This window comes from Amblyraja radiata, chromosome 26 (assembly GCF_010909765.2).
Source record: "Amblyraja radiata isolate CabotCenter1 chromosome 26, sAmbRad1.1.pri, whole genome shotgun sequence".
Classification (NCBI taxonomy): domain Eukaryota; kingdom Metazoa; phylum Chordata; class Chondrichthyes; order Rajiformes; family Rajidae; genus Amblyraja; species Amblyraja radiata.
The window spans coordinates 32895223-32921105 of NC_045981.1; the positions used below are offsets into that span (position 1 = coordinate 32895223).

The 25883-nt window shown below is 40.9% G+C and overlaps 1 protein-coding gene across 8 annotated transcripts in view; it reads right to left on the bottom strand.

Annotated features, from left to right (window-relative positions):
* Nucleotides 1-2185: 2185 nt before the first annotated feature.
* The window catches only part of tnrc6c (trinucleotide repeat containing adaptor 6C), a 135892-nt gene continuing 112194 nt past the window's right edge, over nucleotides 2186-25883 (bottom strand). For 4 of the 8 annotated variants that reach the window (XM_033044627.1, XM_033044625.1, XM_033044626.1 and 1 more), the window contains exons 15-23: nucleotides 24212-24434; nucleotides 21981-22148; nucleotides 21104-21295; nucleotides 18762-18911; nucleotides 16585-16698; nucleotides 8896-9096; nucleotides 8232-8302; nucleotides 6749-6888; nucleotides 2186-5712 (exon numbers count right to left, since the gene is read on the bottom strand). In XM_033044627.1, coding sequence (XP_032900518.1) covers nucleotides 5352-5712; nucleotides 6749-6888; nucleotides 8232-8302; nucleotides 8896-9096; nucleotides 16585-16698; nucleotides 18762-18911; nucleotides 21104-21295; nucleotides 21981-22148; nucleotides 24212-24434 — 1620 coding nt within the window. In that variant the 3' untranslated portion in view covers nucleotides 2186-5351. The remainder of the gene's footprint in view (nucleotides 5713-6748; nucleotides 6889-8231; nucleotides 8303-8895; nucleotides 9097-16584; nucleotides 16699-18761; nucleotides 18912-21103; nucleotides 21296-21980; nucleotides 22149-24211; nucleotides 24435-25883) is intronic. The other 4 variants (XM_033044628.1, XM_033044631.1, XM_033044630.1 and 1 more) reach the window with 2 other exon arrangements.

A 25883-nucleotide genomic window follows, 5' to 3' on the forward strand; every position in this document is an offset into this window, starting at 1 on the left:
TATCCACTTTGGTGGCAAAAACAGGAAAGTAGACTATTATCTGAATGGTGGCCGATTAGGAAAGGGGGAGATGCAACAAGATCTGGGTGTCATGGTACACCAGTCATTGAAGGTGGGCATGCAGGTGCAGCAGGCAGTGAAGAAAGCGAATGGTATGTCAGCATTCATAGCAAAAGGATTTGAGTATAAGAGCAGGGAGGTTCTACTGCAGTTGTACAGGGTCTTGGTGAGACCACACCTGGAGTATTGCGTACAGTTTTGGTCTCCTAATCTGAGGAAAGAGATTCTTGCCATAGAGGGAGTACAGAGAAGGTTCACCAGACTGATTCCTGGGATGTCACTACTTTCATATAACCATATAACCATATAACAATTACAGCACGGAAACAGGCCATCTCGGCCCTACAAGTCCGCGCCGAACAATTTTTTTCCCCCTTAGTCCCACCTGCCTGCACTCATACCATAACCCTCCACTCCCTTCTCATCCATATGCCTATCCAATTTATTCTTAAATGATACCAACGAACCTGCCGCCACCACTTCCACTGGAAGCTCATTCCACACCGCTACCACTCTCTGAGTAAAGAAGTTCCCCCTCATGTTACCCCTAAACTTCTGTCCCTTAATTCTGAAGTCATGTCCTCTTGTTTGAATCTTCCCTATTCTCAAAGGGAAAAGCTTGCTCACATCAACTCTGTCTATCCCTCTCATCATTTTAAAGACCTCTATCAAGTCCCCCCTTAACCTTCTGCGCTCCAGAGAATAAAGACCTAACTTATTCAACCTATCTCTGTAACTTAGTTGTTGAAACCCAGGCAACATTCTAGTAAATCTCCTCTGTACTCTCTCTATTTTGTTGACATCCTTCCTATAATTGGGCGACCAAAATTGTACACCATACTCCAGATTTGGTCTCACCAATGCCTTGTACAATTTTAACATTACATCCCACATTACATATGAAGAAAGACTGGATAGACTCGGCTTGTACTCGCTAGAATTTAGAAAATTGAGGAAGGACCTTATAGAAACTTACAAAATTCTCGAGGGGTTGGACAGGCTAGATGCAGGAAGATTGTTCCCGATGTTGGGGAAGTCCAGAACAAGGGGTCACAGTTTAAGGATAAGGGGGAAATCTTTTAGGACCGAGATGAGAAAAACATTTTTCACACAGAGTGGTGAATCTGTGGAATTCTCTGCCACAGAAGGTAGTTGAGGCCAGTTCATTGGCTATATTTAAGAGGGAGTTAGATGTGGCCCTTGTGGCTAAAGGTATCATGGGGTATGGAGAGAAGGCAGGTACAGGATACTGAGTGGGATGATCAGCCCTGATCATATTGAATGACGGTGCATGCTCGAAGGGCCGAATGGCCTATTCCTGCACCTATTTTCTATGTTTCTATTATCCCATTAAACTTTTCCTTTTGCCACTCTTTTCTCTTAAAATCCTTTTATGTTTTCACATGGAACTCGACTTGCATAGACATAGGCAGAATCTGGAAATATATTGGTTGTTCTTTATCACCAGTGGGTCTCATTTATGGAGCTACCTACCCAAGATCACTATGGGAATACCTTCACTATGGAACTGTGGCAGTATATGATGGTAGCTCACCAACATCTTTAAAAGGGCAATTAGGGATGTGTAATAAATACTGGCCTTACCAACAATGTGCAGACATCTCCAAAAATGTTAGCTTCACCAATCAACTTATTTATTGCTAGATTAATCAAGACACATGTATATTAAACAAAAAAAACACAAAATCTTCTCAATGAGAAATTTGCACACTGGAACCAGCATGAATATTTTTACCATTTCACTTCCTATTTACACCAATAATCCTGTTGTGTGACACGAATTATAAGTGTGATAACCTTTCATTCAAAAGCCCACTATGATCTGCAAATACAAACATTGCTCTTACTTGAATGTATAAATGAGATTTAAAATAGGGAAGCTTATTTGGGCAATGACAAACCATTTGCTTTTAACAAAGGCATATCTATCTTTACAGTGCATCTGACAAAATGGTCTTTAAATTTACTATAAACTGAACCTGGAATAGAATGAATCTCCATTTCCAATCTTGCATCCCTGAAAAGATTGTCATGAAATCCAATGTTTAATAGTGGAAGTGTGTTAAGTAATGGTATTATAGATTGAAGAGAAACACCCACCCAATGGAGGCATAATCTTTTATTCATTGTTGACTCAATAATACATATTGTAACAGCAAAAACAAAAAAATGTATTTTAAACATTACAAGGTGAAAACTTGATTTGGATGAATATCCGATGAACAACATATGCGCACAATGCTTGCCACAACTTTTTCAACGTTTGGGCTTGTGTCAGTTCTGCCCCTTGTTTCTGGTACAAAGGATCACGGGAAAGGGAAAATAGTCCATTAAAGTAAACAAACGGTCAAACGTCTTTACTTACGATGGTTAACCCAAATCAAACTTTAATTTCAAATGCATCACATTTAAACATTTCACCTGAAAAACCCTTGCGCTTTAAATTTTTTTTTTGTTTTGCATTCAATGTGGCTAGTTGTGCTTTGCTATCTCAAAGTAAAGCTTGGAGTTTTTCTTGAAAAAAAAACGTTCCATTTCTTAACGAAAAAAACTACGCATGGGAAGGGGTTATGGCATGTGTTCTCTCAGCTCCCACACTGAACATTTTTATTACCCGAAACTAGTTCTGTGTTTCAGTTTACAACAGTGCTTTGACATAACATTTCTGTAACTGAATTTGAACTCTAGTAGATTATATACAGAAGCCTGTCATTTGTACAGTGCAGTCTAATTATTCAATACAAGTTCAGATGCGAGAAAACCTCCAAGATTCATTTGTCAGCTTAGTACAGGCAAGATTCCACAATATGTACTGAAATCGGAAATAAACTGTTACCACATTTTTCCCCCCAAAAAAAGGAGGGGCAGAAAAATATCTCTTCGATAAGACTTCCAATAACAAGTCAGAATTTGGGAGTGGAGCTACACTTCAAATCTGATTACACCAATTTGGAATGCTGGTGTCAATTTGTAATTACAAATTAAATAATTCCATGTATTCACAGGCTCTTGTGGAGGCAGCATTTGATAAACCAGTGGGTGGTCTTAAATTCCCAACAAAATATACACACACATTTTCACTGGTGCCAGACCAGGTTATCAAACTCATGGAATGGTTCACTGATTCATTTGGGGATCTCACCAAAAGATGCACAATACTGCATATATTTTGAAAAAAAAATTACATGCTATCATAGAATTGCTTGAGGTTTGTTTCCGACATGGTTTAAGTTTTCAACATTTAATGTTTCAGAGATATCTCGACAGAACAACATCTTTGTAGATTTGATGGGGTTACCTCATCTTTAAACCGAGACTATCCACTTAGTGCAATCCACCATGGGGTAATCTGCTAATTTCATAGTAAACAGTGAATGGAGTGGGTAAGCAGCTTCACCACAATGCACTGAGTCTTTAGGATTCACTCAGCATAAGTGAATAAAAAATATCCTTCATCTCAAATGAATAATGCTTTAACGATCTTGTTCAATTCCCAGGGGAAAACTGCAATTAATAGTTCTAAAGAAGCCCAATAGTTCAAGAAAACAATTTGCTGTGCATATTTCTTTTTTACAATCACATTCTATGAGGAAAAGAAATTGTTAAAAGCCACCAACTTTCTTTAAAAAAAATTTTGGATTACCAACATTTGTAATTCAAAGGCAAAAATGAAACAGACACAGACTTTCACTCCCACTTTTCCCCCCCACCCCCCCAAAATCTTTTAAAGTCAGGCTTTTTTCTACAACTCAAGACTATTTTCGGCTTGGAATATACATAATGGCAATGAGATGCAAAATACCTTCGAGAAGAAACAAGTAAATACACTCTACTATAATTCAGAAAACACAAAAATCTTGAACCCATTTGTGCATAGTTCATGATCCACTTTAAAACCAGCGTTTTTCTTGCCAATAACAGCTTGATAAAACCAATAAAAACCTATTCAAAGATAATGCACAAGTTACCTGATCCAAGCAGGCTGGGACAAGGAGAGTTTATACAGCAACATACTTTACAGTATGTTAGTCAATTGTCTTTAACACAATCAAAAGCATTGATTTCTTTTAAAAACATAAAGCATTTCATAAAGCACTCTTCAAACATTGTTGTGTCCATTATTTGGTAAATAAGTAACTGCTACAGAATAAACAGGTATTTTCTTTTTCTTCAGTGCTAGAAGTTGGGTTAAAATACATGAAATGGCGTGGAGTAGCTCCCCAGAAAATTCAGGCCTTCCTGAGACGTTATCCACTGTGTGCAAGAAAGTGAGCAAAAATTTACAAAGGAAAAAATACACAACAATGGCCAAAAAAAACACTTCATTCCCAGAGTTCTGAAGTAGCACATCTTCATTCTGAAAATAGGTTTTGATGGAAGAGTAATTGTCCTTTTTTCTTTTCTTTTTTTTTTTTTTTTTTTTTAGTTCTGCAAAGTTTGTAAACAGGAGGTTACCAAACATAGGCACCTCTAAATCAGTCACAAAAATATCCAGTCCAAGTGCTTCCCAAACCTGCTTGCAGGATGGGTCCACTCTATTGTGTAGCTATGGCCACAGTTCAACTAGAGCATTTTTATTTTATTTTTATACTCTGAAAGAAAACTGGTGCAATACTCCTGTAATAATTCTCTTGCATTAGTCCACAAAAAAGCCACTAAAGGTAGGTATACACATCATCTCCAGAGCACACACTGTTAAGAGTGTCCTTGAGTAAACATTTACACGTGAATTGCTGCTGGCCCCCTTTGTAAGATTAGCTGGAGGGGCTGCAGACACTCAGTGCAAAGTTAGAAGCTAGTAATTTGACCAACGAGCAAATAAAAGCATATACTGTATAAAGAAACAAAACACACTGATTTCATACACACTCACACAAATAGATGCATACATCTGCACCATCACACACACATACACACACACAATAAACTTTTTTTGTTTGAGCCTATTTTGTGATGACAACACCTCAGAAGTGTAAATTAGACGGTTTTCACATTTCATTATTGGCCTGCTTGATTCAAGTATTTGTGTTGATATGTTTTTGGGATCAAACAAAATAATGAAAGCAAGGGTAATGTGCATACTAAACCCAGGCTCGCAAAAGTAGACTTTCCATGCCCCAAACCCCAACCCCACCCTCCCCAACCCCATCCCCACTCCCTGCCCACATTCCCTCACCCAACCAGAAGAGGTTGTGGATCCAGGGCCAAACGATGTCCGGAATTGGGTTGTTTAGTGCTGATTGTTAGCTTCACAACATCATCAGTTTTCCCTACATTGATTCTCCACTGAGTAGGTCACCAGGGAGTAAGGTGTTTATAGGTGTAGGGCTGCCAATTACTCTGCTGTCATCATTGTTAGGAGGACCCCATAGACTGCTGGAGTACTGAGGGACACTACTCCAGAGGAGGTCATTGGTTCCTTTCCCACTCAAGCTTGTAGTATTCCAGTGACCTAGATCGTTGCGAACCAATCCGTGAGAGTTGGTGCTTGACCCAAGTCGGCTCGGATTTGTTCCTGTGTTAGACTGCCAACTGGAGGTCTGAGAGAGCGATTGACCTTGTGCAAAGAAACGGTTTACTTCCTCATCACTGGCAAATTCAGCGAGGATAGTAGTGTTTCCCAGAACACACCTAGTCAAAGGAAAAGTCAAATGTTGAGAGCGCAGTAAACCAGATCACGTCAAAGGCTTACATATTCAGAATGGTGTTAATAAATGCAATCTTATACATGCACACTCTACGTTAGTTCAGACAAAAAATATTTATGGAACAATACCAAGAACTGCTACGCCTATTGTAAAGCTTGGACTAAATTTACTGTTCTAATTCTGTCTCTCGGCAAACAGTCACTCAAATATCTACACCTTTTATTTCAGAAGCTTGGCAGGCTTTTAAAATATGCTAGATACAAGGAACTGCAGATGCTGGTTAACAAAAAAAGACGAAATAAGTGAGTAATCAGCGGGTCACGCCGAGTCTCTGGAGAGCATGAATAAGCGACGTTTTGTGTCAGGGCTCTTAAAATATGCTGTTATTTTAGTGCGTCAAGATCAATTTTTTGTCCGTGATGTATCTTAAAAATAAGTGGCATCAATGCATTCAAAGTGATTTTTGTCAGTTCCAGTTCTGACAATTGCATTATGATCAAAATAATAGCGATGAAAAGATTCTGAGACACCCTTGGTTACAATCCTCCCTGAACCTGCCCATGTGGAGTTCTAATAGAGGGGCAGAGATGGGAGTGCTCTTTGAACTAAGAAATTCTACCAATGTGCATTTCTCAGTATTTCTTCAGAGACAATGGAGGGATTAATGGAGGAGGTTAGATCAGCGAGACTCCCTTAAAGAAACAGACTAATGGTTTGGGAAGAATTGGCCACAAACCAAAGTACATGGCAACCCACGGGTCCTATGTTGTATGCTAGACACCAATTAATCCTTCATTTTGGCAAACAAGGAGGCTGTGGGGGAATACAAAAAAATTGGATCGATCAGATGACATGCCATACTGAGGAGCAGTTGCCGGGATAACAAATAATTTTATTTCTGATATAAATGAGGAGAACAGAAGTGTTTCTATCAATTCATTGATTCATCACTACAAATTCAAATTCTAAATACTAAATTGTTCAAAACTCTCATGTGTGGAATCATGCAGGTAGCTTACATGTGGAGAGACTTCTGGGCTTTAGCTGCTTCTTCCTTAGAGCTGTAGCGAACCACAGCATTTCCTTGGGTTAGGTTCAGATGGAATGTTATCAATGGACCATGCTGCATGCATAAAGTCCGCAAAGTGGAGCCATCAATCTGCAGCAAAAGAACAAACCACCTTTACTTATCAATCTGAGAGCATGCACTTAGTAGCCACAATTTTATGTATTTAAGATTTAATGGATTTAAGAGATAAATTATCTGGCTGCACAACATTTACTCATTCTAACATTCAAGCTGTAGACCACTACCCTAAGTCATTATGTTTAAGAAGGAACTGCAGATGCTGGAAAATCGAAGGTAGCGAAATTGCTGGAGAAGCTCAGTGTGACCTATTTCCTTCGCTCCATAGATGCTGCCTTACCCGCTGAGTTTCTCCAGCATTTTTGTCTACCCTGTCATTATATCATTCTAAAGCAAAACTAACTGCTAAAACTTTGAACTCCCAAATCCTACTAAAGCTAGAAAATTGAAGATGCACAACCTATTTCTCCAGCTTATGGAAAACAATTGACACTGAAAAAGGAAAAATTATAAAAAACTATCAATGCAATATAATTTTGTGGTGTAAACTGCAGATGTTTCTCCAAACCTACATTGCTTTATAAGCAGAGAATACACTGTTTTAGTGGGCGTAGGGTTGTAGGGCGAGGGCAAATGGGCATTTGGAGAAAGAATAAACATTGGTGTAGTGATGATTTACATCAGGGAGCAGATCATATTAAACACTACCAACACATTAATCTTCACCTACACGTGAAAAGACATTTTGGTATATCCAAAATCAGCATTCACAAAAAGTTTCAAGTGTTGAATGGGTCCATAAAAGCTATTGCAAAACTATGATAAGTGATGCACTACAACATTCCTTTTGTACTAGCCTGGACCCCAAGCCTGAATTTTGTACCCAAATCTTTGCAATGGGAATTGAAGATGCAGCTTTTTGATGTAAGAGTGTTCCTTGCATATGTTAATTCGAGGCAATACAACAAATTATTCACAAGAGTTTAACTTTTTAAAACAGTCAAGATACTCATAGCTTAATATGGATGACATGAGGTGGATGAATGTTTTTTCAGAACGAGATTATGATAACATTGCTACAAATGAAACCTAACCCTCCCTTTCAAAACATTGCGAAGTGGGATTTTGCTACTATTTGAAAATCAGTTGACAGAATGTTTTCACTGTTCACACATTTACAAATGTTTTAAATGGTCGATAGACTCAATTTAATATTCTAGTGTCTATGGTTATAACTTTAAACTTAAAGTTAAATCAAATAATAATTCAAGAAATGCAAGTGTGTAAAACTGCATATTTCCATTCAAAAAGTTTCAATTGTAAATTTCAGTTATAGCGACGTTCAAACTTATTTACGATGAATGAATAGGCAAACTGAGGTTACTTTCACAATACAAGAAATGATCGCTTCTTGCCTGGGGTGTTAGATTTCGCAGAACCAGCCAGCTATTATTTCTTCCAGAGCTATCAGTGCTCCAAGCAGAATCTAAGAGACAACAGATGAATGTTATTACCATGTTTATGTTCTGAAACTAAATTCATTTATATCAAAATGGAGAGGCTATACCATTCTTCAAAAAGACCCAATGTCATTTAGATTTTGATTGCATCTATATAGTGTCATCAAGCAAATTGGCATTTCCTCTCAAGAATAGAAATGTGATGATTTCCTTGGTTCCTTGTTGAAGAGGCCAACAAATGAAACGACATATGCAACTGAAGTACAATAGGAAATTAATAGGCAGCTTGTAAATTAAATATCAATCTCCATCCAAAGCTATTTATTCTTTAATTGAGAGAACCATTCAACTAACTTTGAGTGAACGTAAAAAGTAGGAAAAATGCATATTCGTAAGATAGGTACAATGTTATTAGTATCAATTTGAAGAATTATTGTAAATCATCAGTTAATTAAATTTGATGACTAATGCAACAGTATTTAGACATCTCTGGTTGTGGATTTCTATTTTTATAAAACAAAAACACCAGAACCTCCTTCAAATTAGGATCACATTGCAACATCTTTTGAATTCATCTCATAGAGAAACATAGAAGATAATAATATAGGTCACATCTTACTGGAGGAGTAAGAGCTTGGCCAGCTTGAGACAAGTCCGAGCGAATTGACACCCCAGGATGGTGATGGCTTGGTATTTGTCAGACCTGGTGGTGGCCTAGTGTTTTTGGATCCTAGCGGCACTTTCCACAATTCATGTGACAGTGGTGCTTGACTTTGAGCAATGGGTCCAGGTGACCAAGTAGATTTATCTGTCAGTTTAGCTGGAAAACAGGCAAAACATTTATTTTTAGTCAAAAGCTTCAAATTAAATTTACATTGATTTCAGGTCTATTACACATGTCAAAATTGAAAATACTAGCACTTCAACCACATATTTCTATAATTGAATAAAGACCTGCATAACCATGGAACATACTCTCATACAAATTCTTGAATATTACTAATATAATGGTGAAAAGCAACTGTTAATGTTGTTTTTAGCAACGATCCAACAAAATACATGTTTCCCAACTTCATATCATCAGTGAACCAATGTAAAGAATCCAGAATCTCCCATTTCAATTGACAACTAGTCACTTGGAAAAACAATTTGACATGGGAAAGTTAACCCTTGCATCCATCAAGAAATCTCTTGCGAAAGTTAAATTGAGTTTGGATGTTTTCTGATTGATTTAACTTTATTTAAAAAATGACCAAATTCAAAATACTAGTAAAAAAGACTAGCAATTATGAAATTTGCACCAATGTCAGAACATTAGGAATTAATTTAAAAAAAATTCCAAACTGCTCACATGTGCTCATTGAAAAAAAACTAACTCTGGTTACGCCAAAGTTTTCTAAATATTTCTAAATGGATAACTTAAACATTTTTGCGAATCCATACATATTTTGGCTTCACCATTTACATCTCATTAAATTTTGAAGTTAACAAACACACTTTCATTCAGATGTTTAGAATTCAATACTACTTAGATACATTGCATTCTCCGATTTCGTGAGAAAGTCTGAAAGTTGTGCAAAACAATGAGGGTTAGGATTGAACCAAAAAGATTTTGAGCACTCACAAAGAACAACTACTTGGTTCTATCATGCTTTCGCAGAGAGCTACAAGTTTTTTTGTTAAAACATATAAAGGTGCTGAGGAAGAAGCTTCATCACCCATGTGGGATTAACACATTCATTCTGCGGATAGCCAATAAAGCATCATGCAAGTGAATCATCATTATCCATGCTTGTGCACAAAAAACTTGCTTGTCCAATTGAAACTTTTGATAGACGGTTCTCCAAATTCTATACGTGACTCACAAGGTGCTTTAGAATGTGCTTTAGTCCAACTTCAGTAAAACTTGGTTTACAAAGTACTGAAGCAGAGCAATTTAAAATATCTTCACTCTCTTGCTGTTTGACTGCTCAATTTGAGACAGAATATGACAGAGTGACGGGAAAATTAGGGCATTCCCATTAAAAGAATGACAGACACAAAATGTTGGAGTAGCAGCAGGTCAGGCAGCATCTCTGGAGAGAAGGAACAGGTGACGTTTCGGGTCGAGACCCTTCTTCAAACCAGCATCTCCAGGTCATTCCTTTCCATTAAAAGAATGATGGCATTCATTTAAAAGAAAGCAAGGCACAAAAATCCCCATCTGTGCAAGAGAACACAAATAAGATGGGAAGGTTAGAGTTTGTCAGAAGATGGTGAATATGAAAGGAATGAGGCAAATGCGGCAAGGAAGATGCAAAAGGGAAAATGGGATTTGGAGAATAAAGTTGGATGAAAAAGGTGCATGTGGGTCGAGGTGGCACTGAAGTGCTCGGACAGAACTGTAATCATTCTCAAAATTAATTGTTACAGTTATTTATACATTTATTTTTTTAACGCATCAGTCGATTTGTTACTGTGATAAACCCGAGAATACAAACTGGAAAAATGCCAGCTGACACAAACAACCATTCTATGGTTAGCTCTAAACCGGCATAAATACCATGGTTAAAAGCAAACAACTGCAAATTCAAGTTTTTGGTCATCTTTCCTCCAATGAAATTGTAAAGTGAATATAGAAAATAAGGACATTTGTCAACAATTTATGTGAAAAAGTAACGAGGAATCTATTTAAAAGAAAGAATTCACATTTACTACACGGAAGGCAAATTATTCAGTGTTCCAGTCCTATCATTTTACTTCATCTTTTCACATGCTTCGCAAATTTTTAATCATCTTGCATCAAAAGTCATGTTCACAATTCATGTTCCGATTGAATCAAGTCTAACCAATAGCAGAGAAAGGCATTTATGCCGTGTTTAAATTAAAGCTTGTAACAAAAAGCTTTTCACTGCATGATAATAAACACATGACATTTCACACGACAATAAATTAAACTAAATAGCGAAGCAATCTTTAACCACCAAGGCTACCCTATTTCATATAGTCTTCAGGAAGACATAATTTTCTTCCTCAAATCCACATAAAATGTTCTTGAATGCATCAGTGCTAAGCGTTCCTGTGTTTTAAATGTGGTAATTGTACCCACCTCTACTACTTCCTCTGGTAGCTCGTTCTATATACCCACCATCCTGTGTGAGATTTATCTAGGGATATATCCATCTTTATGTGCCTCAAGACTGCCAACTCTTTCACACTATCGATATGTTTCAGGATATCAGCGTTCTCTTCCCTGAATTCCCAGATTCCATAAGCATCTCCCCTTGTGAGAAGCATTCATTTAAGACCTTGCCCATCTCCTGTAACTCAACCCACTGATCCTTAAATGGACCAATTCTTTTCATTACCATTTTGCTCTGAATATACTGACAGAATTGCTTAGGATTCTCCTTACCTTATCTACAATGCCCCCTTATTGCCCATCTGTTTTCCTTCTTAAGTGTACTCCCACATCCCTTATACTCAAGGGACCAGCTTGATCTCACTTGCCTATACCCAACATAAGCAACCTTCTTTTCCTGACCAGAGTCTCAACATCCCTAGTCCGAGTAGGTTCCCTAATCTTGCCTGCCTTGCCATTCATTCTAATGGGAAGAGGTGCACCATGAACTCTATCCTATATTTAAAACCTTCCTACTTGTCGGACATCCTTTTACTTGCTAACAGCCTCTCTCAGTTAACATTTGCAAGTTCCTGTCCAATGTCATCATAATTAGACTTATGCTACCACTCTTATTACTCCGCAATTTTTGGAACTGCTTAATTAAATTCCATCTGCAAAAATAGAAGGAAAAATGAATGGATCAAATCTGAGCATCTTCTTTGAATTTTTCTAACTGAATAAAATACAGAAGGAACAAATGATAAGCAACTTACCAAGCTATCACTTGGAAAGATAGCTTCTGGGTTGATCAAATTATCAGACAACTAGAAAATGTATTTGTTCAAGAAGGAACTGCAGATGCTGGAAGATCGAAGGTACACAAAATTGCTGGAGAAACTCAGCGGGTGCAGCAGCATCTATGGAGCGAAGGAAATAGGCGACGTTTCGGGCCGAAACCCTTCTTCAGACTGATGGGGGGTGGGGGGGAGAAGGAAGGAAAAAGGGGAGGAGGAGGAGCCCGAGGGCGGGCGGATGGGAGGGTGGGAGGAGACAGCTAGAGGGTTAAGGAAGGGGAGGAGACAACAAGGGCTAGCAAAATTGGGAGAATTCAATGTTAATGCCATCCGGACGCAAGGTCCCCAGGCGGAATATGAGGTGCTGTTCCTCCAATTTCCGCTGTTGCTCACTCTGGCAATGGAGGAGACCCAGGCCAGAGAGGTCGGATTGGGAATGGGAAGGGGGAGTTGAAGTGCTCAGCCACCGGGAGGTCAGGTTGGTTATTGCGGACTGAGCAGAGGTGTTCGGCGAAACGATCGCCCAACCTCCGCCTTGTCTCCCCGATGTAAATCAGCTGACATCTAGAGCAGCGGATGCAGTAGATGAGGTTGGAGGAGATACAGGTGAACCTTTGTCGCACCTGGAACGACTGCTTGGGTCCTTGAATGGAGTCGAGGGGGGAGGTGAAGGGACAGGTGTTGCATTTCTTGCGGTTGCAACGGAAAGTGCCCGGGGAGGGGGTGGTGCGGGAGGGAATGGAAGAATTGACGAGGGAGTTGCGGAGGGAGCGGTCTTTGCGGAAGGCAGACATGGGGGGAGATGGGAAGATGTGGTGAGTGGTGGGGTCACGTTGGAGGTGGCGGAAATGGCGGAGGATTATGTGTTGTATTTGACGGCTGGTGGGGTGAAAGGTGAGGACCAGAGGGACTCTGCCCTTGTTGCGAGTGCGGGGATGGGGAGAGAGAGCAGTGTTACGGGGTATGGATGAGACCCTGGTGTGAGCTTCATCTATGGTGGCGGAGGGGAATCCCCGTTCCCTGAAGAACGAGGACATTTCCGATGCCCTGGTATGGAATGTCTCATCCTGGGAACAGATGCGGCGTAGGCGGAGGAATTGGGAGTAGGGGATGGAGTCTTTACAGGGGGCAGGGTGGGAAGACGAGTAGTCCAGATAGTCATGTGAGTCAGTGGGTTTGTAATGTATGTCGGTCAGGAGTCTGTCCCCTGCGATGGAGATGGTGAGGTCAAGGAATGGTAGGGAAGTGTCGGAAATGGTCCAGGTGTATTGGAGTGCCGGATGGAAGTTGGTGGTGAAGTGGATGAAGTCAGTCAGTTGTGTGTAGGTGCAGGAGGTGGCCCCAAAGCAGTCGTCAATGTAACGGAGATAGAGGTCGGGGATGGAGCCCTGGTACATATTGAACAAGGATTGTTCAACGTACCCGACAAAGAGGCAGGCGTAGCTGGGGCCCATGCGTGTGCCCATAGCTACGCCTTGTGTTTGGAGGAAATGGGAGGAGTCAAATGTAAAGTTGTTGAGGGTGAGGACCAACTCCGCTAAGCGGAGGAGAGTGTCAGTGGCTGGGTATAGGTTGCTTCTCTGGTCGAGGAAGAACCGGAGGGCTCCGAGGCCACCCTGGTGGGGGATGGAGGTGTAGAGTGACTGGACATCCATGGCGAAGATGAGGGGGTGAGGGCCCAGAGAGTGGAATGCGTGGAGGTGGCGGAGAGTGTCTGAGGTGTCTAGAACATAGGTGGGAAGGGATTTGACCAAGGGGGATAGGATGGAGTCAAGGTATGTGGAGATGAGTTCGGTGGGGCACGAACACGGAGAGACAATGGGTCTGCCGGGAGAGCCGGGTTTGTGGATTTTGGGGAGAAGGTAGAAACGGGCCGTGCGGGGCTGGGGAACGATGAGGTTGGAAGCTTGGTCGGGCAGGGCGTGGGAATTGATGAAGTCGGCGATGGTGCTAGAAATGGTGGCCTGGTGCTCGTCAGTGGGGTCATGGTCCAAGGGTAAGTAGGAGGTGTCCGAGAATTGGCGCGTGGCCTCAGCTTTGTAGAGATCGACGCGCCAGACTACCACGGCACCTCCCTTGTCGGCTGACCCAATCTGGGTTTTTGCGGAGTGATTCAATGGCAGTGCGTTCAGAGGGGGAAAGATTAGAGTGAGACAGGGGAGTGGAGAAGTTGAGGCGGTTGACGTCACGGCGGCAGTTCTGGATAAAGAGTTCCAGAGCCGGGACTTTACGAGAGGGGTTCCATGAGGAGGGGGTGCGTTGGAGACGGGAAAAAGGGTCATCATTGGGGGGCGAGGACTCCTTCCCATGGAAGTGCACTGTGAGGCGGAGACGACGGTAGAAGCGCTCCAAGTCATGGTGGGCGCGGAACTCATTGAGATGGGGACGGAGGGGGACAAAGGTAAGACCTCTGCTGAGGACAGACCGTTGGGTGTGGGAGAGGGGGAGGTCGGGGGGGGATGGTGAACACCCGGCAGGGGTGGGAGTTGGGGCCAGAGGAAGGCAGGTGGGTTGACTGGGGACGGGGCGATGTGTGGGGGGGGGGGGGGGGGGGGGGGGGGTTGTGGGTGTTGGAGGAGTGGTGGGTGGTCAGGGGGTGGGGGGGAGAGAGGGCTGTAATGTGGGTGGGGAAGAGCGGGGGTGACATGGTTGGGGGGGGATGGGGGAGGGTCAGTGGAGCAGCCACTGAGGTTGGCAAGGCTGGGCAGACGGGCACTAGGACCCAGTGGAGTTAAGTCCAGGAGAGTGGGAGTAAGCAGCGTGGAGGCTCCAGGCCCAGTGCAGAGTCCAGGCTCCAGGTAAGGCGACGGCTGTGGGTTGCTGGAGGGGGGTGGAGTGGCGCGGGTCAACGGACCCGATGGTCGGAGTCCAGTGGCTCGGGTCAACGGACCCGATGGTCTGAGTCCAGTGGTGGTTGAGTCGGGGTCCGCGGGCGATGCGTGGGTGGTCCCGGTGGGCGGAAGGTCGGCGGCGAGATGAATCGGGTGCATTGCAGCGGCCATGGTGGGGGAGCCCCGGTCCGGCGGCTCCCATTCCCCCTCCCATTCCCAATCCGACCTCTCTGTCCTGGGTCTCCTCCATTGCCAGAGTGAGCAACAGCGGAAATTGGAGGAACAGCACCTCAGATTCCGCCTGGGGACCTTGCGTCCGGATGGCATTAACATTGAATTCTCCCAATTTTGCTAGCCCTTGCTGTCTCCTCCCCTTCCTTAACCCTCTAGCTGTCTCCTCCCACCCGCCCGCCCTCGGGCTCCTCCTCCTCCCCTTTTTCCTTCCTTCTCCCCCCCACCTCCCATCAGTCTGAAGAAGGGTTTCGGCCCGAAACGTCGCCTATTTCCTTCGCTCCATAGATGCTGCTGCACCCGCTGAGTTTCTCCAGCAATTTTGTGTACCTTAGAAAATGTATTTGTTTGGATACGGAAAAAAAATATTTTGTTTGCAATTTGGTTATATTCTCAGTGTTAAATAGTAACAAATATTTGCATATTATAACTATCCCAATGCTATGAATGTTCCAATACTGTCATTTTTTAAAATTATTTTTTTAAATTTGGGATGAAAAATATTTCAGTTCTTTATGTTTAAAAAAAATGTACAGCACAGGAATAGGCCCTTTGCCCATACTAAACATGCCAAATGACTTCTGCCTGTATGTGATCCATACCCTTCCATGTTTTGCATATTACATATTAAACAAAAATGACAATTTTATACAATTCAACACACAAAATGCTGGAATACCCCAACAGGTCAGGCTGCATCTGTGGAGGGAATGGATAGGCAATAGGTCAGGTCAGGATCCTTTTTCAATCAACGAATCAAGTGAAATCCTTTGTGGCTGACATTAAGTCCAACAAGTATTTTCGAACATTGTACATCAGCATGTAGACCCCAAAAGATTAAGAATACAAACTTGAGTCATCAATTGAAATAAGGTAACATTTTTACTCTCAATTTCATTTTGAATCCCAGTTGAGCATTAATCACTGTAGCTTTGTAGCAGAATGAAGAAACGTAAGCATGCACTCAATATGAGGAAAGAAAAACCATAACATGTTTGGGTAATGAAGAGTCAAACAATATTAAATTAAATTTGAAGAAATAATAATAAGCTTTTCAACAAATGTTATGCTCTTCACTAGCCCCACCCAAAACACCATTTTCATGATGTAGCGGGGAAGTTATACAGCTCCGAGTCAAGTTCAAGAGGAGGAATTATTAAATAACCACTTAAAAACTACATAGAAAGGACCATTGCTCATCTGTTGTACTGAATTCCACCAGCCATTTTATAGGTCCAATCACTGCACAAACCAACATTTAGATGGTGCATTTTAAACTTTTGTTACAATCCTCATTTTCAATGGAGAATTTTTGGCGTGGTCAGCAATTAAAGCAAAAGGACCCCTACCTGCAGGATTAGGTGCAGATGTAGAGCTGCTGAAAGAGCTAGTGTAGCCAGAGGCACTGAAGGACCAGGCACTAGATGAAGGCAGCGTGGCGTTCTGAGATGTTGGGGATGACCCTGCATAAACAGCAAAAAAGCAACCAAAGAAATGGAAAATGATTTTAAATTAAATCTTAAGATGATTGTTCCATTTGTCGTTTTGGTCGTGAAAGGTTTGACAAAAAACAAATGAATGGGGTGGGAAAATGTTCAGCGATCCCATATTATTGTTTAAATTCAATTCCCAGGAATGCAAAGTTTCAAGCACTTCAGGTTTAACTATTTCTTCAGGTTTCTGAAAATGCAGAATAATAGAATCATAAAAATACTTCTTAATCCATTCCATTTGTGTAAATTACTATTGCAAACTCACCTCAGAGCCTGCTTTGTTGTTAAATCCAAACGAAAAATCCAAAAAATTGATTCTTAAGGAGAAACATATTTGCTTTTTGGAACTGCTCGCTACATTCTACTTAAATATTCAGTTACTGACAACTTGTTGCTCTAAAGATCTGCATGGATTAAAGCCAGAGTGCGGAAAAGCGCAACTCAAAACATTTCACATGTCAAATGGCTAAAATGAGCAAGGAATAAAGTGGAACAGAGACAGAACAGACTGGCACTTCAGTGCACATGACGGTTTCTCCCAGGATTGAGGAAATTAATGGTTTTGGTGCTGAAAGGGGTCATTTATACATATACTGATAGCACTGGCACAAACCCCAGTACTCTCCGCTGCTCCACCAGGAACTTGGCAAGAAGCGAGCAATGAATCCCCTCACAGTTCAGATGGAAAGGCTGAATGCGAGGACTGGGAATAAAGATGCATCTGCTCAGCAATAAATTGTGGGTCTCTAAACTGCACCAGTGCTCAAATGGTGATTACAAACCATTGGGTTTGTTACTGCAGAGAAAGCTCTGGGCTAGGGAGCTGTGCTGCAAAACAAAGGGAAGACTCCCTAGGCACAAGGAATGAATTACCCTACATGTTAAGATGGAGAGGCTGCTTTTGAAAACACATGTTGGGCCAGGACGAGCAGTGCAGCTGTTCCATGACGAGGCAGCATCCATTGCATCCAACAAGAGGTGACGAGACAGACCGCAGGATCGGTCGGTCTGTCGATACAAGCAGCAGTGGCATGTGCCTGTCTATGCTGGCCTGGATGCACCCTAAACTCACACCACAGCATATAACACCTGCAACACTCAGGCCTATGCCTGGAAACATACCAGTTTCCAAAAGTAGCTGCCCCATCCCAAGGTTTAAGGTAATCATTGCTTGTGCATGTGGAGAGCAGAGTTTCATGCCAGCTTCCCACCACAGTAGCACAGTGCACAACTTGAGCAGATTTAAAGTACAGTAAGGTACATACCCATGAGTGTTTGGACTTCAGAACAAAGAGCTCTATGACAAATTAGTGGTCTGTGACGCTTTACTAGATACGGTAATATACATACACCATTATTATTATTATCTCCTTAGAGAACAAGCATTTATGTGTTGCTGCAATAAAAATCATTTTTATAGATTATATGTAATCAAATGAACACAATAAATTGATATCTAGGGCATGCACCCTGAGTTTGCACAATGATACATTAGGATTATAGCTGATTTTCCACCTCAGTTTCAACCTCCTATCATGTAGCAGAAATCAGTCTGCAAATCAGAGCTTACACCTAAGAATTCATGACCATGTTTATCCAGCAGGAAACTTAAACCTTTCTTCAAGATATTTGAAAATTAGTCTCAGCCTCATATGTGCACTCATATGGGAGCACAGGAATGACAGGAGGCTATATTTCCTTTCAAGGTGGACATGCCAAGCCGATTATGGCTGATTTGAGATTCTAATCATGCAACTGTTGTTTCTCCATATCCCTCAGCTTTTTATATTTATTATCAATCTCAGATTAATTCATATAGATTTCAGCACAATGTAGTAACTATGATATATTAAATAGTTGAAGCCATCTCTTGCTTTTTACTTTCTCAAGAGAAAAAATTGTGATGCAATGGATGACCTACATCATGTAGCTTACTTCTACACAACTATAGCATTTGTTTTATTTCTTTCAAGAAACCCAAAAGATCGTTTTTGTGTGAAAATTATCGTAATTTGTGTAATTGGTTTTCTTACCTCCACTCCTGTCCCTGAGCAGATAGCGATCCACATCCCGGATAGTAGTATTGATGGAAGGTCCACTTGGGACACTTCCGGGTGTAACATTAGGGTCAGTCTCAGGGTCGATATTCTGAAGTCCTTTCCAGGGTTCCCCGGGCCGAAACTCTTCAGCAGTTAGGAAGTAGGCAGTAGAACAGTAAATCACGTTTAGTAGTTTAATAGCCATACAAATTACTGTTCAATTGAAAGTTTTGTTTACAGTTTAAAAAAAAATACAAAAGTAAACATTGTTAAATTAATTTTATTTCTTGTATAATTCTAATTTTATTGCATCCCAACCCAAAGACATAAGCCCCTTGCTGGGGTTTAAATCAATAAGTGCCAGTTCCTCTTTGAAACTTGCCCATATCAACTGGGATTAACTAATTTAACACAGGCAAGGGATTGAAACTGAACTATGCCAGTGGGCACCGCTTAGAACTTATGAAATTGTAACATAAGGTTTAGCTGAGCAAGTTGCCCAATAATAGCACTTTGAAATCCTTTGCCATGTGACTCTTATCATAAGATCATAAATGATAGGAGCAGAATTAGGCCATTCGGCCCATCGTCTACTCCACCATTCAATCATGGCTGATATATCTCTCCCTCCTAACCCTTCTCCTGCCTTCTCCCCATAACCTCTGACCCCGTACTAATCAAGAAGTATAATATATAGAATGATTACAAATTATTATTTACAAAAGGCTATTGAATTATTCCATCACATTTAACCATGCTTAAACAAGACCTTAACAGATTTTATTTCTGTTAAGGTGATGAAAATACTGGCTGAAATAATTAGATTCATTTTATCAATGTTATATTTTTCTCTTGGTAGTATGAAACCAAGGCTTCTGCAATAACAATGCCACTCCCCTGTGAGATGCTGATAATACAAAACATCCAGGACAAGAGCATTTTGAAGTTTTACAATTTGATATTGGATAGTATTACCATTAAGTGTCAATTAATTGTATAATCCAGAAATAAATTGTGAAATTATCACATTATCTTGGAGAAATAAAAGGCTGGCCCACACGAACAATTTTGTGCTCGATATCACATTATTTTCTCCAGGCAACAGTGTATAAAATAAAAATACTGAAAGGTCTCAGATTAATAATTTTTGCTCTTGGAAAAGTAATACCTTGAGAAAGTTTATTAAATTTTAAGAACTCCACTGTCGCAGCTTCTATAATGACCTTCCATATCAGTAACACTGGCAGCAATTTTTTCTAACTACAAAAGGTATAGACAATATTGTTTAAATACAAATGAACCCTTACATATACGATGGTTACATTTCAAAACTATGTTCAACCAGTGGTTTTGTGAACGGAAATGCATCTTTATGTGCCACACACACACGCACACACACGCACGCACGCACGCACGCACACACACACACCATGTGCTTAGGTGATACTGTCCAGTAAGACATTTCAAATATTAAGTTAACACTATACCAATTGCATTTAACATTTACAAAATAACATATAGATTCCACATCATAAGACCAAAAGAGCTGCTTATTAGTTTTGCTTTGTAAATGTAAAGTTGACAAGAAAATAATCTAGGCTGTAATTGCATTAGAAGGAATAAAAAGGGGCATTTAGACTATGCATATAACAAACTAATTTATTCAAAAAGTGAATTTATTAGGACAATAAAGTAACACTGCATCAGACAAGCTTACCAAGACACGCTTACAGCACACCTTGGTTCAGTTTCTCAAATTTAAAACATCACAATGTCTGTTCCTCAGTAAGTGAAATGGCATATCAACTTACTAAGAAAAATGAAACAACAAATATGCATGTGGAAATGTAGCCCAGTTGTAAAATTATATCCAGCATGCTCGATTTGGAAATATACTCCAGCAAATGGCTGGAATCAAATCAGCAGGTCAATCGAGAATTATTTTCTTTAAAAAAGACGCAGTTATGTTGTGATGTGATTGCATGCATCGGAATTTCGAAGAGAATATCAGTCAAGACCAAAGCCAAAATGTTAGATCGTTACTAAGCTAACTTCTGTTATATTATATTGCAGCCACGTTTTTAGAATTCTATACAATAATTGCCCATCTAAGGTTGTAAAGCATGGATTAACCCCAAAGATATTAAAGGGGGGCAAATGAATGACATCTCTTACATTATTTGGCAATATTTGCACTAAATTAGCAAATTAAGTTGACACATTTGGCAGCTCTTTTCAATTTACTAATTTCTCTCAATGTGTAATAAATATACAGGTCTCATTTAAACACAACATTCTTAACACCTATTTTATTTTTGCCAATCTTTGGGGTTTACCTGGTGGCCAGTTAATGTTGGAGCCATTTGAGATCTTATCGGCAGGGGATTTGGCACGTGTCCAGCTATCACTGACTGGTACCGGTGGACTGGCTGGTGACTCACTGCTGGTTATCAGATCATATGGACTGTAGGAGTCCTCAAGGGAGGGCTTGATTGTTGGACCAATATTGAGACCTCCAGGGATAGCACCTGAATATGTGTTAAGTGGGACAGAAAGGCAAGGTCATGGATATAAAAACATTTTGCTATGGTCCTGACACTGAATCTCAGCAGTAGCTAAATTAGACCCAGTTAGTTAAATAAATGCTGAGGTAATTCAGAACGAGTCTTTGATGATCTATCCCTTCCTTTATTACAGCATCAAAGCTCTTCAGAACTAAACAAATTTCATAGGCAAAGTAAAACAAGTTACCACAGTTTACTCTGAAAATATTGCAACTGAAAAATCTTCTGCGGTATATTGCTCCAATTGAAATGTGCGCAGATAATTCGGTATTCGAGGGGTAAAATATATCATTACATGTTTCCAATTTTGTCTGTTGTTTTAGTTGAATGTGCAAGACAACAAAATGAGTTGGGTTGATGTCGGCATTGAATCAGTGTGACGATATGATGGCTTGTTTAATTCATTTTTTCATTTACCACGTAGCATGCTTTCAGCATTTTAAATGTGTATACATAGACCAGAGTCTTGTAAGTGGCCAAACAAATTGAAACCGGCCTTATTTTCCTAACGGGTTTGAAAAGTCTGTCATAAACACTGTTATATTCTGTGTTTCTTACACAAATTTGCTGAGATACCAAAATAATTTTAGTGCCAATGGACTGCTAAAGTATTTTGGTCTGGAAGTACTCTGCCCTACAGGGCTCTTACCATGCTTGCTCTGGTTCTGATCCAACGATAAAGAATTGCTGCTTAAATTTTCAAGAGAGTTGGGGTGGGTCCACTGCCTCAATCGAGATTGGGCTTGAGCCGGATCCTTCATGGATAAACCAGCATTTAGTTCCATGTTGCTTACATTCATATTTGGGATCAATCCAGCTGCAAGGGAAAAGCATGTTAAAAAAAGTACTGCTGCAGTGAAGCCGATGAAAACAGTTCCCTCCATGCATCATTCGCCCCTTGAGCCCATCAACTGTGTAAGTCATAAAAGCATCTAAGAACATTTGAATTATTTTTCTTTGAGCAAACCATAGCCTGTTGAACCATATGGCTGATTTATTACTCTACTATGACACTTTTCCAAGCCTACTTCCAGCAAAGACAAACCCTATCAATATCTCTCTAGAATATTGGAAAAGTTTTCAAAATTATGACCTTGCTCATTTGAGACCACATTTGATTCTGGCTACGTGCTTAGATCTACCATAATGTGCTGATGTGTTAGCACATATATGCTGGCATGATATAGTGTGTTCTCAGTCCTCCAGTCAGAATTCACGCGTATACACCCAGCTAAACTTTAAATTATATACCCAGGCTGTAAGCTACTGTGTTATGAACCTGGGGCGAACACCTGCCCTTTGTTGTGCACTGCTCCGCTTGGAAATTTGCATGAATCCCTGCTCTCCACTGGTGCGCCTGCAGCACTGACTTTCCCAATGGGTTGTGCGAGACCTAGTACTGGGTGGGCTGGGGCTACTTGCGCAGTCACTCAGAAGCTGGGTGCTGGGCTCAAGGCTGCATCTTGGCTGGCAAAGTGGGTACAGGTCATTGGCACCGACTGCTCTACATGCTCAGAGACCTAGTTAATTCTTCAGTTTCCCTGAGCACTTCCTCCTGGATGTGCTCTGTCCAGCCCAGAGATATCTAATCAGTGGTGGTTGCTGCCCATTGATCTTGTTATTGTACAGAAACCTCTGCGTCAGGGAAAGCTAACGAGCCAAACAAAGAGGATATTCACATTATATTCCATAGAGGTGATGACAGAATCGTAGAGCCCAACATCTCAGACTGAATGATAGCACGGCTTGCAGCAGCCCACACGAAAAAGGTGGGCTCTCCAAACTGCCCAACATTCGTGCTAGGTTTCTGACAATGCAGCACCATAAACTACACAACACTCGTTACATAATGCTACAATAAGCCTTTTAACACCCATTTCTCCAGGCAACGCATTCTGAGCACTATGTGAAGTGCTACTGTATAATCCAATGCCAATGTTGTTGTCATACTGACAACTGCTGAGAAGTTTTAATATTTTGAGTAATTTTACAGTCGCTAACAAGATGCATTCAGCATGATCCTTTACTTTTATTGATAAAATTATCTTTTATTGATAAGCCAATCTGATGATTTGGCTTGCACAGTGTGTAATAGTTGGACGTAAACATGAACCCTTCAGCGTTATCTTGTTTACAGGATGATTTCATGAGCCTCGATTATATTTGTTGGTGATTTTGCCAACCCCGCCAGTTACAAGCATCAATAACATTTATGTAACCACTAAAATTGCTATTGCCAAAACAAAACAAATTATTAGCAGCTATGCCGAATGCATTCAAAAAACTCAACTAGCTTTAGGAAAGTGCAATAATACCTGGCAGCAGAAAAATAATCACTTCCTTGAAAAATAATGCCCAGACAAATGTGGAAGGAATTTGAACTCAGAGTTCAATGTCCTTACACATCTTTAGAATGCCCGCTATTCACGTTAAAGATGTACATTTAGTTCTAACAGTGACAAACGTTAGGTATTTTTAATCACTGTAGGATCCCATGAACAGTAATTATTGTGATCAGATCACAGGGGAGGTTTAGGGCGGCACTGTGGCGCAGCAGTAGAGTTGCTGACTTACAGCGCCAGAGACCCGGGTTCAATCCTAAGAGTGCTGTTTGTATGGAGATTGTACGTTCCCTCTGTGACCACGTGGGTTTTCGGGTGCTCTGGTTTCCTCCCACACTTCGAAGACGTACAGGTCTGTAGGTTAATTGGCTTTGGTAAAAATAATTGTAAATTGTCCCTGGTGTGTAGAATAGTGCTACTGTGCTGGGTGATTGCTATTCAGTGGGCCAAAGGGGCTGTTTCCACACTATCTCTAGTGTAAAGATCAAGTTTCACCAATAATTATTGTAGGTTAAGTAAAATAGACAGAAGAACCTACCCAAGGAATATGCAGGGAAAGAATTGGGTGAAGTTTGTTGCTCTTTGGTCTGCAGGTCTGAAAGGCTGGGAGGTGGATGATGACTCAGATTATCAATGGTTACTTTGCCTGCAGATGGGTGCAATGGTGGATGTGATGGCTGCTGTTTCATAAGCAAGGCCTGGGTCAGCTGCCGCTGGTGTTGTTGGATCTGCTGCTGCATGTTGTTGATTGTACGTGCAACCTAAGAGTAAAGGAAATGCATATCAGAAGTGGTAATAATTCCAGCTTTGAACAAAAATCACAATTAATTGACAAAAACTAACGTATTCCTCATGGATGAACCCATCGTATGTAGGAACAAATTATTAACAAGATGAGGGGCGGGGGGGGGCACTTTTTGTTAGGCAGTATATTCTCTTGAATTTGCTAAGTAGGTCCCACAATTTGCAGTTTAACAGATCATGACCAGACCACTACTGCAGTTGCAAACTTCTAGCACTAGATGGAACTTCACAAGCTTTAGAATTGCTGATGTCCATACATAAGACATAGGAGTAGAATTAGGCCATTCGGCCCACCAAATTTGCTATTCGATCATGGCTAGTCTATTTTTCCTTCTCAACCCCATTCACCTGCCTTCTCGCTGTAACGTTTGACACCCTTGTTAATCATGAACCTTGTTAATTATCAATCTCTGCTTTAAAGATACCAAATGACCTGGCCTCCACTGTTGTCAGTGACAATGAATTCCACAGATTCACCACCCTTATGACATCATAAATACCCAGAAGTGAATGTGTCAAAAGATTTAAACAATGAAAGTTAAATGGGGGTTTAATTGTACTGAGAAGAATAGCACACTGATATTTTTCATTAATCTAATGAGAAGTAAATGTAATATTTAATTACAAACTTTCAGCTGTCAAATCCCTCCACAGCTTGCATCTCCCTATGTAACTTCCTGCAGTCTGGGATTTTGGGTATTCTTCTAATGCTGTCCTCATGCACATCCCGGATTTGATGTGACCCTCCCCTCTCACTGGCAACTGTGTTCATTATCAAATAGCTAGAGTACATTTACTGCTGAGCTTGTACATCACCACAGCAAGAATAGATTTTGGATGTTTTCCTGCACGTTGAGAGAGGAGTGGAGTGAACGCACAAAGTTTGAGGGGTCAGGGATTTGCTGAATCTGCTCCTCCATCTGTACCCTTGTCTCTTATTCCCAACACATCTTTCCTTCCCAAACCTATATTTCCCAGTTATCATCATTGGGGAGCACACCATCCTCTGTATAGCTTTGATGTGAAACCAAATGCTTGTTATATATCTAGAAGCAAAACAAAAAACAGATGCAGGTGGGATAATCATAAAACCTTACACTCACTCCTGAATGAAAGGACCTTTACTTTTTCAGCTCTGTAGGATTTGAAAATATTGGATAAGTAAACCAAGCCATTACACTGATATCAATGCCAAGTGGCCCTTGTGGCTAAAGGGATCAGGGGGTATGGAGAGAAGGCAGGTACAGGATACTACAGGAGTTGGATGATCAGCCATGATCATATTGAATGGCGGTGCAGGCTCGAAGGGCCGAATGGCCTACCCCTGCACCTATTTTCTATGTTTCTAAGTTTATATGGGAGGACCTTTTGGAGGAATAGGAGCAGCTTCCTTATTTCCACAGTTA